At 40.3% G+C, this 15,839-nt stretch overlaps 1 protein-coding gene across 1 annotated transcript in view; it reads right to left on the bottom strand.

The window, feature by feature from the left end:
• Positions 1 to 15,839, bottom strand: part of LOC104677536 (titin) — a 273,229-nt gene that overhangs the window by 51,801 nt on the left and 205,589 nt on the right. Inside the window, 23 exon segments of the mRNA XM_030916357.1 lie at positions 72 to 659; positions 766 to 1,062; positions 1,154 to 1,351; positions 1,782 to 1,886; positions 1,977 to 2,564; positions 2,732 to 3,019; positions 3,110 to 3,400; positions 3,493 to 3,780; positions 4,984 to 5,289; positions 5,391 to 5,693; positions 5,782 to 6,078; positions 6,441 to 6,728; positions 7,092 to 7,391; positions 7,764 to 8,066; positions 8,159 to 8,458; positions 8,562 to 8,837; positions 9,994 to 10,296; positions 10,608 to 10,907; positions 11,006 to 11,290; positions 11,389 to 11,709; positions 12,040 to 15,006; positions 15,101 to 15,394; positions 15,480 to 15,779. Coding sequence (XP_030772217.1) covers positions 72 to 659; positions 766 to 1,062; positions 1,154 to 1,351; positions 1,782 to 1,886; positions 1,977 to 2,564; positions 2,732 to 3,019; positions 3,110 to 3,400; positions 3,493 to 3,780; positions 4,984 to 5,289; positions 5,391 to 5,693; positions 5,782 to 6,078; positions 6,441 to 6,728; positions 7,092 to 7,391; positions 7,764 to 8,066; positions 8,159 to 8,458; positions 8,562 to 8,837; positions 9,994 to 10,296; positions 10,608 to 10,907; positions 11,006 to 11,290; positions 11,389 to 11,709; positions 12,040 to 15,006; positions 15,101 to 15,394; positions 15,480 to 15,779 — 9,786 coding nt within the window.

Here is a 15,839-nt window from a genome sequence, read left to right as displayed (position 1 = left end):
TTAGAAATCCATGATTTCCTAAACTCTGCTATAAATGTTTCCATTTCAATTCCCTCACATGCTCTACATACCAAATCTATCTACCATTTTGACAGGTTCAGACTGTACAGGTTCTCCTTTGCCATAGTGGTTTACAGCTGAGACCCGGAAGACGTACTCATTTCCTTGGATAAGTTTGGTTGCCACATGCCTGCAAGACTGAATATCTTCAGAAACCACTGTCCACAAAAGTCGACTGGTTTCTCTCTTTTCAAGTATATAGGACTTAATTGGTGAGCCGCCATCTTCCAAGGGAGGTGTCCATGTAAGTGTTGCTTTTTCAGCAGAAACATTACTAATTTCAATAGGACCTGGGGGACCAGGTACATCAAGGACTGTTACCTTCACATGTTCCTCCTTCGTGCCAAAAGAATTGGTAGCAGTGATGGTGTATTCACCGGCATCTTTTCTAGTGGCATACTTGATAGTAAGCATGGAAGATGTTGGGGTTGAAGTTATCTGAGTGATATCTGATGGTCTAATGTCTTTTCCTGCCTTGGACCAACTTGATTTTGGAAGGGGTTTGCCAAGAATGCTAATGGCATTCAAAACAATGGTATCCCCTGCTTTAATTGTTAGCCCATCTTTTATTGTGGGATCAAGGACAATTGTTGGTGCCTCTGCAAAGAAGAAAATACATTTTAATCAGAAAAGGAAGGAAGCTTAATTTTTTTTTTTAAAAAACAAAAACAAAAACAAAGTACATAAAAAGTAAAATGGACCTACCATATTCATCCTTGCAAATAATGGTTCCTGTACTTTCTGATGGAGCACTGATAGCACCTGCTGTATTCTTTGCTCTAATTCTGAATTCGTATTTTCCACCCTCAACAAGGTCAGTTACAGTAAAGGCACATTCTGGGACATTAACGTGGTTGGCTTTCATCCAAGATTTGGAAGGTAGATCTCGCTTCTCCACTATATATCCAGTTAACTTATGACCACCGTCATATTTAGGTTCAGTCCAAATGAGAGTCACTGAATTCCTTGTTACGTTAATAACCTCAGGTTTTCCAGGAGGATCTAAAACATAAAAACAACACCAGTCAAACAAATACCAATGTTTTCTTCATGTAAAAAATGCACATGGGTTTTTCTTCATATAATGACTTACCAATCGGGTCCAGTGCCACGACAGGCTCTGATGGTAGGCTTGGCTTGCCCACACCTGCTAAATTGATTGCCATAACTCGGAATTCATATTCAAGACCTTCAGTTAATCCTGTCACTTTAAAGTCTCTCATCCTTAACGGAGTCTTGTTAGCTCTCTTCCACAAAAGGCTGTTTCTTTCCTTGAACTCGAGATGATACCCTACAAAAGACCCAGGGTTGTATCAATTCACATACAAAGTATAAATGCAGCTTGATTTTACAATATATATGTGTTGCCCAAATTATTTATACATATCCACATATATTGAACAAGTAATCATTCTTGCTAGTATCTATACTTTTATTACCTAAGCATAGTGCCATTTTTTTTCCTCTTGGAATATGCATAGTTGTTGTCTTTTGTGTTGAACAATTTTAACTTACAAAAATAGATATTATAATTAAGAAATACTTTATTAACTATTACGAGATTTTCAATAACATTAAACATTAACCATATGTACTGAAAGAAAAACACATTTCTGTATAAGCAGATAATGTTATTGATAAGCACACATTCCACTGTTCTCAGGGAAATATTTGTGAGGAATCTTGATGTAAAAGCTGTAGGGTAAGAATAAACAAAATACCTGTAATTGGAGAGCCACCAGTTTTCCTGGGGTCAGTCCAAGTTAGAGATACTGAATCGTGTCTGACCTCCACAATATTGGGAGGTGGGGGAGCATCAGGCACATCTAGAAAAAAGTAGATAATGCAAGATTTATAATAAGAAGCCTCCTCAAAACCATGTTTTGCTTCATGTCTTCTGAATTTAAGACACTTACCAAATGGATGTCTAGCAACAATTGGCTCTGATTTCAGGCCTTCCCCGACACCATATTTATTTTCGGCACTGACCCTGAAGGTATATTCCATGCCCTCATGAAGTCTGGTTACTCTAAAGGTGGTTTTCTGGACAGCTGAGGCGCACGTCACCCACTTGTTGTTCACAGAATCCCTCTTCTCTAGGATATAGTTGGTGATTTCAGAACCTCCATCATCCTTTGGAGGAGCCCACTTTAAGGTCATGGCTTCTGCTGTGACTTCATCAAATTTGATTGGTCCAGTGGGGATGCCAGGCTTGCCAACAACCTTTATGGAGATAGTTCCTTCCTTGGTGCCAGCAACATTCTTAAGTGTGATTGTGTATTTTCCAGCATCAGATTTTTGGCAATCGTATACTATAAGAGTTGTGTTAACTGCAGATGACTCAACACTGACTCTAGTGTCAGTTGCTAGAGGATCTTCCCCTTTCTTCCAGGAGACTGATGGAGCTGGCTTGCCTTTTATGGGGATCTTAAGCCGGAAGTTGCTGTTTTCTTTAGCCAAGTAGCACAAATCAGGTAGACCCTTTAAGTCAAGATCAGGAGCCACTGTAAAATAGCAGAGATAAATTACTGTTATTTTTAAGGCCAGGTAATTAACTTTTTCACATACTTCTAGCTTTTAATGGATTTTTAGATAAGGTAGTGAGTAGGACACAAGAGTGCGCTTTTGATGACAATAAAGGAAAAATGAAGATGTGTGGATAGAGCCTTACCAACATCATCCCTTGCCACAACAGTGATTTCGCTTGGGGTTCCTTCTCCATTTTCATTCTCAGCACTCACTCTGAAGGTATATTCCTTCCCTTCAGTCAGATCTTTTGCGGAGTACTGTAGGCTTAAGGATTTCATAACTCGTTGCCACTTATTTTCTTCAGTCAGGAAATCAACTACATATCCAATAATCCGACTTCCACCATCACTATGAGGCTTTTTCCAGCCAATGCTACAAGATGACTTAGTTACAGACCTCACTTTCAGGTCCACAACTGGTCCAGGAGTTTCTAAAGCAAAGGAGAAATGATAAGTGTAAGCCCCATATAGCAAAGGAAGGATGTCACTCAAAATGATGGGATGATGGTTCCTTTGCTTACGGGAAGCTTTGACAGCATCACGAGTTTCACCAGGATCACCAATGCCATACTCATTTTCAGCAAACACTCGGAAGAAGTAGGATTTTCCCTCCTCCAAATTAGATACTCTGAAGCTTGTTTTGGAGCACTCAGTTGTCACTGTAGACCAGGATTTCCTCTCTGCATCACGTTTTTGTACCACATAGTTTATGATGGGGCTTCCACCATCAATAATGGGAGGCTCCCAGGTAACATAAGCAGAGTCTTTGGCTATTTCCTTAACAGTCACATTGACAGGTGGCCCAGGAGTATCTGGATAAATAGTGGGTAAATAAGAAATGAATGTGTAAAAAATACATATACTATTTTAAAATATATATGATTCTTTTTTGAAATAGACTTACCAAGCACTTTCACAACAATGGTATATTCCTTTTTACCACAGCTGTTCTCCAGGGTTAAGATGTATTTTCCTGCATCATATTTGTTCACATTTTCACAGCGCAAGAAAGTGTCAAAGTCAGTTGACTTTATGTCCAGTCCAATCCTGTCTCTTAGATTGACATTAGGTTTAGACCAAGTAATCTTTGGAGGTGGGCGTCCTTTTACTGGTACATATAGTCTCATAGTAACTCCAGCACGTAATATGAGTGTCTTCCTTAAATCCGCATCAAGTTCTCCCTCAGGTGGAACTGTTCAATTTTGGGTGAAGAAAGTTAATTAAAAATTTAATAGTCAAATGTATTTCCAAGGACTGGCCTTATCACTCCTAAAATACATTTATTTTCTAGAGCCGATTTCTTGTTCTTTAAAACTTCCTTAATACAATCCTCAAAACCATTTTTCTGTTCTGTACTAATTGTTGATCTTTCCATTTTCCACTATGCTTTAGGTTTAACCAGGTTTTCCCTGGAGGATCGGTACCTCCTCTTTCATGAGCCTTATGTACTCTGAAATGCTACATATACTAAAAGGAAAGTAGATGATTGATTTTTGGCTCCCTTTCATTCTTGTTTTTTCCTTTCTATATTCCATGAAGGTATTCTGCCACATATTCTAGCTCTCTTTATTATTTCATAGTAGGAAGAAAAGTACCTGGAGGATGACATATAATATCAAGTAATTCAAATAAAGGGGAAATTATCATGGAGAATAAGCAAACATGAAAAATAAGAAGAAGGGAAATTAAGATGGAGAGCCCACCAATCACATACTTAGGGAGATGGTGGATTGGAAAACAGAAACCCTAAGAATAGTAAATAGCTCACTACTTAGTTAAAAGGCCTCTTTATTCGTAAACTAAAATTCTTACATTCCAATAAAATTATTTCATTCCATGTCTTTTAAAGACATGAAATTCTTATATATATGAAAAGCTTTTCTTTTTTTTTTTTTTTTTTGAGACGGAGTCTCGCTCTGTCACCCAAGCTGGAGTGCACTGGCCAGATCTCAGCTCACTGCAAGCTCCGCCTCCCGGGTTCACGCCATTCTCCTGCCTCAGCCTCCCGAGTAGCTGGGACTACAGGCACCCGCCACCTCGCCCGGCTAGTTTTATGTATTTTTTTTTAGTAGAGACGGGGTTTCACCGTGTTAGCCAGGATGGTCTCGATCTCCTGACCTTGTGATCCGCCCGCCTTGGCCTCCCATAGTGCTGGGATTACAGGCTTGAGCCACCGCGCCCGGCCGAAAAGCTTTTCAAAACCACAAATCATTTGCATTTGATTTGCCTGTTCTACAATACCGTAAAGTACCCATCCAGCTCTCCTAAAAAGTACTCCTGGAGTTACCAAGTCTACACCTTGTAAATAGATTAATCTACTTAAGGGAGTTCTATTCTCCCTCTTAGAATATGATTAATAAGAAAAGCCTTAGGTATTCCCCCTAGTAATACTTACTTAAGATGTCCTTGGGATAGTGTTTATCTGGCACATCACTGGGGTCACTGTATCCAATCTTATTCACGGCGTACACACGAAATTGATACTGTGTGTCTTCCATCAGGCCAGTAACCTCAAAGCGGGTTTTCTGTAGATTCTGTGGTAAGTTGCACCTCACCCAGTTATCGGAGTCAGCCCGTTTTACTTCAACGAGATAACCAATGATAGGGCTGCCGCCGTCATAGGCTGGCTTGCCCCAGGATAGACTCACGGAGCTACGAGTTGTATCATATACTTTAGGGAAAGCCGGTGGGCCAGGAGGATCTGAGAAGAAATAAAGATAGGAAATTTTCATTTAAACCTCCTTCCTGGGTGTTTCATGCTGCTTTTAACACAGGATATGGATCTCGTTCAAGAACACTTACACTGAGGGTCCCGAGCATAAGCGGCCTTGGATGCGTCACTGGGTTTGCCTGGTCCAGCTTTATTTATAGCTGTAACACGGAACTCATATTCGGTACCTTCTTGAAGACCTGTTGCTTTTAATGTTCTTTCTATAATAGGTTTTCTGTTGACCTTAGTCCAGTTAACAGCCTGGGTTTCCCGCTTTTCAAGCAAATAGCCGGTGATGGGTGAGCCGCCATCATCTGCTGGTGGCTTCCAGCTGACTGTCATGTGATCTTTGGTTATGTTGCTAATAACAGGAGGATCACAGCGTCCTGGTGGGTCTGCAGAAATTGATTGAAAAGTTAATTTCCCAGACTAAAAGGTAATATTTAAAAAGTAAAATGAAAAACCACCAGGACATGTTCCTACCGTATGGGTTTTTGGCAATTGCTGGTTCAGTGAAGACTGGATCGCCTACTCCATATTTATTTTCAGCACAAATACGGAACTGATACTCATGGCCCTCTATAAGTTTCTCCACGCTGCAGCTGGTGATAGGCACAGTTGCAGAGACTTGAGCCCAGTTGGGCCTGCTTGTTTCACGTTTGTCAACAATATAGTTGGTGATTTCTGAGCCTCCATCTTCAAGAGGCGGTTCCCAAGAAAGCATTGCACGATCTGAATACATTTTGTTGATTTTAACAGATGCTGGAGGACCCGGTTTATCTGAAAGAATAAGGAAGAAGAGTGAAGTCTTTCACTAAAATATGTGGAATGGGGAATTGAATATAGAGTAGAGGTCTGGAGACCAGGACTGCAGTCTTTCTATTGTCAATTTCCTATATGACCTAGGAGATTAGTTAATTTTTTAGAATCTTAGTTTCTTCATTTGTAAAATTGAGTAATTGAAATGTGATTTTTCTAATGCTCTTTTAAACTCTAAAACATGGTTCTGTCATAAGAATAATTCTGTGCATAGGAAATATACGTTAGAATATGTATGTCTTCTCCCACATTATTTTGTAAATCCTATTTACGTCCCATTAACCAAAGTAAAATATGGGATTCTAATGAAGTTTATTAGTTACCTAACACCTTAAGCTTAATGGTGGCTGACTTAGAACCACTTGAATTTTCAGCGGTAATGGTATAGTCTCCCGAGTCCTTCCGGTTCACGCTGAATAGCTCCAAGGTGCACAGATTCCGCTGCATTGCCATCTTTATGCCTTCTGCTGGTTTTAGCAGTGTTCCATCTTTCTTCCAAGAAACCGTTGGCATTGGTTTACCAAAAACAGTAGCATCCAAGCAGACATTAGTTCCAGCTTTCACAGTAAGCAATGATTTCATAGCCACACTTAGGTCTATCCTGGGAGGGACTGGAAAGAAATAAGATAAAGGACTTAATATATGCAAAGCTATATTATGTAATCCTTATTAATAATAGTGGGAAATTCATATGCTGCCTCTTTCAAGAATGGAATTTTTATGTTATTTCATTTTGCATATTTTTAATAGACAAATAATAACTGCAGTTATTGAATAACTATTGAAATTATATTGTTGCCACAGTTGTGTATCCTGCTTTTATTATGATTCTCCATAATCATAATGTTTGTGTCTATATATAAAATATTTTATTTTTCCTCTTTTCCTTAGGTGTATACTTAGTTGTTTATTAGGAAAAATGACCATCATGAATGCTGTTACATCTTTGCCTATAATACTCAGCAGAATCTTACCATTTTCTGCGAGGATAGTCACTGGATCAGAAGGTTCCGAAGGTGGGCTAATGTTTACTGCGGTCCTGGCAATAGCTCTAAATTGATACTGAGCTTTCTCTTCTAGGCCAGTAGCTGTGTACTCTTCCTGGGGAATCTGGTGAGGTGCAGTATTGCACCGTACCCATTTATCACCAGGAAGTTTGCAAGCTTCTACGAAATAACCAATAATTTTACTGCCTCCATCATGCTTTGGACGTGCCCAGATCAGAGATACAGTACTCTTGGTGACATCAATAACTTCAGGTTTCCCAGGAGGATCTAAAACAAAAAGAGGTACACTCACCATTTATCTTACTAGCAGAAGTTTAAACTTCCATATTTCACATTATCATCCCCGCTGCTAAGTAACAAGCTCAACAGGATGACAATTATCCCATTTTAATAACTGTCCAACTAGTATGCACTTTTGAGTCCTTGCTGTATGCTTTAAAGGAAATTATATGTCCTTTTCTTTTTTTAATATGTCATCTTCATTGTAAGAGATAGAACATATTCTTGAACGGGAGTTGTAATCTTCAGATCTCTACTACTGTCTATGTCTTGGAGTCCAAATCTTAGACTCTGAGATTTAAATATGCCTCCATAATACTAAAACAACAACAACAACAATAAAAAAACCCCAAAACTTACCAACTGGCATTCTTGCAGTTACATATTCTGTGGGTTTGCTGGGTGGGCTGGATCCAGCTTTGTTTAAGGCATAGATTCTGAATGAATACTCAAGACCTTCTACAAGGCCAGCACAAGGATATTCAGTTGACCGGACAGGAGCATCATTGGCTTTCACCCACAGCAAACTGTTTCTTTCCTTGCGTTCAATCAGATAACCAGTAATGGGGCTCCCTCCATCACTGTCTGGTCTGTCCCATGCAACAAAAATACAGTCCTTGTTGACTTTGGTGACTCGTGCATTCTTTGGTTCACTAGGAACACCTGGAGATGAAGACAAGGAAAATGTCAGTTTTTACATTCAGTAACAAACTAGAAAGAAAACATAACTTTTTTTCCCCTTCACAAAAACATACCAAATGGGAACTCCGCAACCATCTTTGGAGATGTGAGAGGCTCTGAGATGCCAAATCGGTTTTCAGCACGGACCCGGAAGATGTACTCCTGGCCTGGGATCAGCTTTCCAACCCTGCAGGAAGTTTTTGTGACTGAAGCTAGAGCCGTGACCCAGTCCCCTCGGCTTACATCACACTTTTCCACTATGTAATTGGTGATGTTACTGCCTCCGTCCTCCAGAGGGATGTGCCACGACAGGGAGCAAGCATCGGCGTCTATATCAGAAATGTCAAATGGAGGCTGAGGGGGGCCAGGGGCATCTGCATGAACCACGAGGAAAGAAATGTAAGAACAAGGATGTGATGGGTAAAAATGTTTCAGAGTTTCATATTTAGATGGCTGTTTGTCTAATACTTAACTCACCCATGACTACAACTTTGATTTTCTGAGTGTCTGTCCCAGAACTGTTCTCTGCTGTGAGGCTGTAGTAACCACTGTCTTTTCTAGTCACATCTTTTATGATCAGAATTGAAGAGCTGTCTGCTTTATGCACTGCCAGGTGGCTGGATGTGACAACTTCATCTTCTCCTTTTTTCCATTTACAGGTGGGATGAGGCTTTCCATACACGTGGGCTTCAATTCGGAGTTTTTTCCCAGCTTTGATAGTAATTTGCTCTGGCATAAGGATCTTTGGTGGCACTGAAAGTAAAATGAAAAGATATTAATTTTGGGAAGGTGGTTAAGTTTCTTCTGGTGGAGAACTATACTGGTTCAAATTAATGCTTGTATTACCGCCAATTTTTTTTTTTTACTTTAAGTTCTGGGATACATGTGCAGAATGTGCAGGCTTGTTACATAGGTATACACGTGCCATGGTGATTTGCTGCACCCATCAACCCATCATCTGCATTAGGTATTTCTCCTAATGCTATCCCTCCCCTAGCCCCCCATCCCCCTGACAGGTCCCAGTGTGTGATGCTCCCCTCCCTGTGTCCATGCGTTTTCATTGTTCAACTCCCACTTATGAATGAGAACATATGGTGTTTGGTTTTCTGTTCTTGTGTTAGTTTGCTGAGAATGATAGTTTCCGGCTTCATCCATGTCCCTGAAAAGGACATGAACTCATCCTTTTTTATGGCTGTGTAGTATTCTGTGGTGTATATGTGCCACATTTTCTTTATGTAGTCTATCACTGATGGGCATTTGGGTTGGTTCCAAGTCTTTGCTGTTGTGAACAGTGCCACAATAAACATACATGTGCATGTGTCTTTATAGTAGAATTATTTATAATCCTTTGGATATATACACAGTAATGGGATTGCTGGGTCAAATGGTATTTCTGGTTCTAGATCCTTGAGGAATCGCCACACTGTCTTCCATAATGGTTGAACTAATTTACACTCCCACCAACAGTGTAAAAGCGTTCCTATTTCTCCACATCCTCTCCAGCACCTATTGTTTCCTGACTTTTTAATGATCGCCATTCTAACTGGCATGAGATGATATCTCATTGTGGTTTTGATTTGCATTTCTCTAACGATCAGTGATGATGAGCTTTTTTTTTTATATGTTTGTTGTACAGCCAACATTTTTAAAAACATAGAATAGGGTAGAAAACATAAGAGTGCACATGATAATGAATGGGTATTGTTTCAGGAAATGTTTTTTAGTTATCTATGTGTTTGCATAAGTTTATTTACTGTGTGTTGTTGGCCCACCCACGTGTTTGAAAGCCACTGTTCTCTGTTGTTTTTCAAGTATTTATAGAGCTAGATTCCTCAGGGAGAAATGTCTACATATAAAAGAAATTCTAATAAACTTAGCACATGACATAAATGAAGCAACGACTACTTACACAGTTGTTCTTTGGCTTCATACACTCCTTCAGCTTCTCTTGGCAAACTGACTCCAACAGCATTTCTGGCCGCTACTCTAAATTTGTATTTCTTTCCTTCCTTTAGGCCAGTGACAACAAGGCTGAGATCTTTCACCACTGAGTACTCTGTCCAGCGATCTGCAGGCTGCTCTTCTTCTCTGTAACTAATGATGTAGCCATCGATTTTAGCACCTCCATCACGCAGGGGAGGTAACCAGGCTAAGGTGGCACTGTTCTTTGTCATTTCAGTCACTTCTAATTTCCTTGGGGGATCCGGCTCACCTAGAAGAAAAACATGATGTATAAAATTACCTAGGTAACCTAATCAAATCCCCTTTGTTAATGTACATAAGAGTTTTAGTATGTCATTTGCTCTAATGCACATAGAACCTGTAGTTCAGTACATTAAAAGTAAAACATGTAAGATGAGACAGATCAAAAAAGTGTTTCATGAGTGAGATAGATATTTATTACACTATTTGGGTCTCTACAAATGAAATCTCTTTCAGAAGTGGATTAAAACAGTATTAGTATCCTGACCTTGCTGAAATAGGAGGCTGGAGTTAAAAGGAGGAAGAAAGCATAATACTTACTTAGAGGATCTGATGCAAGCACTGGTTTTGGGACATCTGTTGGGACGCCAGGGCCATATTCGTTGACAGCAGTTACTCTGAAGTAATACTCATTCCCAGGGACAAGATTGGTTACTTGGAAGCTTGTTTTCTTAACCTCTGGGGTAACGGTCGACCATGTCTTTCTGTCTGCCTCACGTTTCTCCACAATATAATGTGTCACTTGGCTCCCACCGTCGTTTTCAGGAGGGGCCCAGGACACATGGCATGATGTTTTAGTGACATCTGAAACTTTCAAATCAGACACAGGTCCAGGAGTGTCTGTAAAGAGTCATAAAATCAGATATACACATCTCCTCAGCATCCCTATTAACAAATTCATTTTTGAAGTGGGAGGGAGAAGCATTTTAGTAACCCACCTAATACTCTGACATTTACGAATACAGCCTTTTCTCCTGCTGGGTTCACAAGTGTTAAGGAATATTTTCCTGAGTCATCACGGGTAGAATTGGGGATGACAAGGAAGGCCATAGTGTCAACCAGATCAACTTGTCCTTTTCTGACCACATTATCAATGCCCACTTTTCGCCAAGTGACTTTAGGGGCTGGTCGTCCTCTCACTATAGCAAAGAGACGAATAGGGCATCCTGCTCTCACTGTGACCAGTTTTCTCATGCTGGCATCCAAATCAATCTCCGGAGGTTCTGCAAATGACATTAAGGTCATTAATTGATATTTCAGAATGTGGGGAAATCATAAGAAATTAAGTGTGAATGAATCACATGCTAAAGGAAGGACTTACCTAGTATTTCTTTAGGTTTGATAGCTTCCTTTAGCTCTGCAGGGCGCCCAATACCAACTTGGTTTTGGGCACACACCCTGAACTCATATTCCTGGTTTTCATCCAAGCTAGTAACAGTGAATTCCTTGCGTACAAGCTGTGCTGCAGCATTACACCGTTTCCAGCCTTCATCAGGAGATGCATCTGCTATTTTTGGTCTCATTTCCACAACATATCCAATGATCGGTGCACCGCCATCATAGACTGGTTTTCCCCACGCAAGAGTTATGGAATGTTTGGTTGTATCAACCACTCTGAAATTGGTTGGTGGACCAGGTGGCTCTGAAAATAAAATATAAGAATAGATATACATATGTTTAACTACTAATAGTGATACTTCAATGTGTAATTTTATATAGCGTAGTCTCAGTTAATCAAATATAGGTCGTCCAATTTTTCAATTACAGTCCTCTTTATTTTCCTTCATAAAAATGAGAATCTACTATTGTTTGTACCTTTTAGGTATTTTGGTAAAAGGTCTATTTGGAAAAATATTTGCTAAATACAGTTTTTATGTTATGGATTTAGATGTTACATTAACTTATTTATCAAATACTTCTGTGCTTGAGATTAAGAGTTGATGTAATATCAGAAAAAACAAGGACATCCTACCTATGGGGTCTTTTGCCACCACTGGTCTTGAAGGCAAGCTTGGTTCTCCAATTCCAATTTCATTTTCTGCCTTGACACGGAACTGATATTCATGGTCTGGGAGGAGATTCTGTACTTTCATACGTCTCTCAGGGATTGCACTCTTGTTAACAGGGACCCATCGTGTTGAATGCTTTTCCTTTTTCTCCAAAAAGTATCCTGTTATAGACTTTCCACCATCATATTCAGGTGGATTCCAAACCACAGTCATCTCTTCTTTGCTTACTTTAGTGACTTCTGGGGGATCAGGGCGTCCAGGTTTATTATACTTGGTTTTGGCTATGACTGGTTTACTTTCTGTTGGAGGCCCTGTGCCTATTTTATTTTCTGCACGGACTCTGAAAATATATTCATTTCCTTCTATGAGACGTGTTACTGTAGTACCAGGTGTCAAGACAGTAGCAGAATAGGTAGACCAAACCATTCGCTTTGTCTCACATTTTTCTAGAATATAATTTTGGATTTCACAGCCGCCATCATCTTCTGGTGGATCCCAGCGAACAGTACACCTATCACTGGACACATCAGCAATTTTCAGATTTCTCACAGGACCAGGCTTATCTAAAACATTGACAGTGGCATAGGCCACAAAACTGCCAGCTGTGTTAGTTGCTGTAACTACATATTTACCCCCATCACTTCGCTTTGCTTTAGTAAGAGAAAATTTAGATGAATCAGCACTGGTATCAATCTTGACCCTTGGTGATCTTGTAAAGTCTGTAGCATCTTTGTCCTTGGTCCATGAAACTTCTGGGAATGGTTTGCCTCTAACCCCTGCCTCAAGCCTAATGGTGTCCCCTGCTTTGACAGTTAGGACCCCACTTAATTTCAGATCAAGTACTGGTTTTTGTAAGTCTTCTTTAACAACAACTTCCTCTGTCTTCACCCAGTCACTTTCCCCACCTTCATTCTTCGTTTGCACTCTGAACTCATAAATCTGGTTTTCAACACATCTGTCAACCATGTAGTGAGTTTCTTTAATGCTTCCTTTATGCACTCTTTCCCAGTCATCGGAGCCCTTCAGCCTTCTCTCAACATGATATGAGAGATTTGGACTGCCACCATCATAATCAGGCCTCCGCCACTTTAGGTAGACAAATGTCTTTCCTTTATCTGCAATGTGAAGGTTTTCAGGCTCACCTGGTCTGTCAATAGGGTTAATAGCCAGAATGGGAGTTTTTGTTTCGATGGTTGGCCCAACACCTACTTTATTCTCTGCACAAACTCGGAAATAGTATTCATTGTTGGCTAAAAGGTTGGCCTTGATTAATCGTTTAGTGACATCTGATGCAACAATTGACCAGCCTTTCTGGTTTGGTTTGCGATATTCTACTATGAAGTTTGTTATTTCTGAGCCGCCATTATCTAGTGGGTTTTCCCAAGAAATTGTACAGTTCTCTTTGGTTACATTGGTAACCTTCAAATTCTGGCAAGGCCCAGGTCTGTCAAGGACGTTAACAATGGCTGAACCTTGGGCATGTCCACTGCTGTTCTTAGCTGAGATGATATACTTGCCATGATCAGCTCTAACAGCTTCTTTAATTTGTAACTCAACACGAGGTAGATCCTGAATAATGTCCACCCTCTTTTCTCGGACCAATACTTTGCCTTCCTTAGTCCAAGTTATGTCTGGTGCAGGTCTGCCTTTGACTCGAGCTAGAATGCGGATAGTTTGGCCTACTCTCACGGTAATAACATCACGACAAGTAACATCAAGTTCTACTTCTGGAGGATGAAGGATATCTTTTGCAATCACAGATTCTGCTAGTTCTCTTGGCTCACCCTCTCCTACAATATTAGCTGCCTTTATACGGAATCTGTACTCATTTCCTTCAATTAGTCCAGGTACTCTAAAGGCACATTGCCTAATGAGTTCATCTTTATTAATCCTGTTCCATTGTGCTGTGCCAGGTTTCTGACATTCCACTACATATCCTAGAATGGGGCTACCACCATCACTGAGAGGCTTTGTCCACACCAAATCAGCTGTTTCTCTGCTCTTGTCTTTCAGTTTAGGATTAATAGGTGGTCCAGGTGGTTTGATGGGACGGCAAGCTTTTATTGGATCGGAACTTGGGGATGGATTGCTTAGTCCTGCAAGATTTTCAGCAAAAACCCTAAACTCATATGTATTTCCTTCATAGAGTCCAGTCACTCTGAACTTAAGGTCAGCAATAGGTGTTTTGTTGACCCTCACCCATTTGCCAGTTACTTCTCGACGTTCCACATAGTAGCCAGTTATTGGACTGCCACCATCAGATTTTGGCAGGGTCCAAGACACTGTTGCCGCATTTTCAGTAATGTCAGTAACCACTGGTTTACCAGGAGGAGATGGAGGACTAAATTTATGCTTAGCAACAGTAGGTGTGGAGTCAAGGGGAGGACCAACACCTATCTTATTCTCTGCTTTAACTCGGAAAACATATTCACAGCCCTTCTGCAGATGTGGGATTTTCAGCTTTGTCTTACTGCTTCCCGAAGAGACAACACCCCAAGTGTCTTTCCTTGTATCTTGTTTCTCAACAATATAATTTATCACAGGGCTTCCTCCATCATCCTTAGGTGGCTGCCATGAGATAGTCATGTGTTCAGGAGTAACATCCAGAATATGAATAGGACCTGTTGGTGGCCCAGGAACATCAAGAACAGTAAGATGTACGGCTACTGTTTTGCTACCAGCTGCATTGGAAACTGTGATTTGATATTCTCCAGTGTCTCTCCTTAAGCAGTTCTTAATGGTAAGTACTGATGAGAAGTTGTCTGTTTCAACTGTGTAGTGCTCATCGGTTTTAATCTCACTCCCATCGGTTGTCCACTTTGCGGTAGGAACAGGCACACCTCTTATAATAGCAGGGAATCTGACTGTGGTTCCAGCCTTTACCACAAGACCTTCAATTAATTTCACATCTAGCTCCACGGACGGAGGCACTGAAAAGTAAACATGAAAAAATTAGATTTTGATTTTCACCTACATGAATAATTTTAAAAAGAAATAAGATAAAACTGCTAGTCCAAAAATTACCTAGTTTTTCTTGACATTCTATCGGGATAGTTGTGTCGGGGAGACCAAGACCCACAATATTTTCAGCTTTTACACGGAATCTATAGGTCTTTCCTTGTTGTAGTCCAGTAACCACACAATCTAAGTTTGTCACAGTCTTAAATTTAATCCAGTCCTGGGTGCCTTCTTCTTGATATTCCACCAAATATCCAGTGATTGGAGAACCACCATCACGATCTGGCTTATTCCAGACGAGGGAGACTTCAGTCTTGTCAACATCTACATGGTGCAGGTTCTTGGGTGGCCCTGGGGGATCTTTTCAAAGAAGAAGTTATGATGAAAAAGGAATATTCTTGAAGACAGTCAAACAATAGTTTTGTATTCAGAGAAAGCAACTTACGGAGAGGATCCAGAGCCTTGATTGGTTTTGGTGTTTCAACAAAAGGACCACGTCCATACTGGTTCTCTGCAGCTACTCGGAAGAGGTACTGGTTGCCTTCATTCAGATGTTTAGCCAAGTGACTCTTTTTCTTTGATGTAGCTGAGAGAGATGACCACTGGGCGCTGGCAACATCTCTCCTCTCAACCACGTAATTGGTAATAACAGAACCACCATCATCCAGTGGTTCTTTCCAAGTAAGGTAACAAGAATCTTTCCTAATTTCACTGACTTCCAGATCTCTAGGTGGCCCAGGTTTATCTAAAAAGTGTTAAATAACAGTTTTATAAGTAATTTTATCCAAATAAGAGCTCAAAATTA

The sequence above is a fragment of the Rhinopithecus roxellana genome, chromosome 14 (genome assembly GCF_007565055.1).
Source record: "Rhinopithecus roxellana isolate Shanxi Qingling chromosome 14, ASM756505v1, whole genome shotgun sequence".
NCBI lineage: Eukaryota > Metazoa > Chordata > Mammalia > Primates > Cercopithecidae > Rhinopithecus > Rhinopithecus roxellana.
Note: the sequence above shows the minus strand (reverse complement) of the source record. Positions and strands in the feature narration are given on the sequence as shown.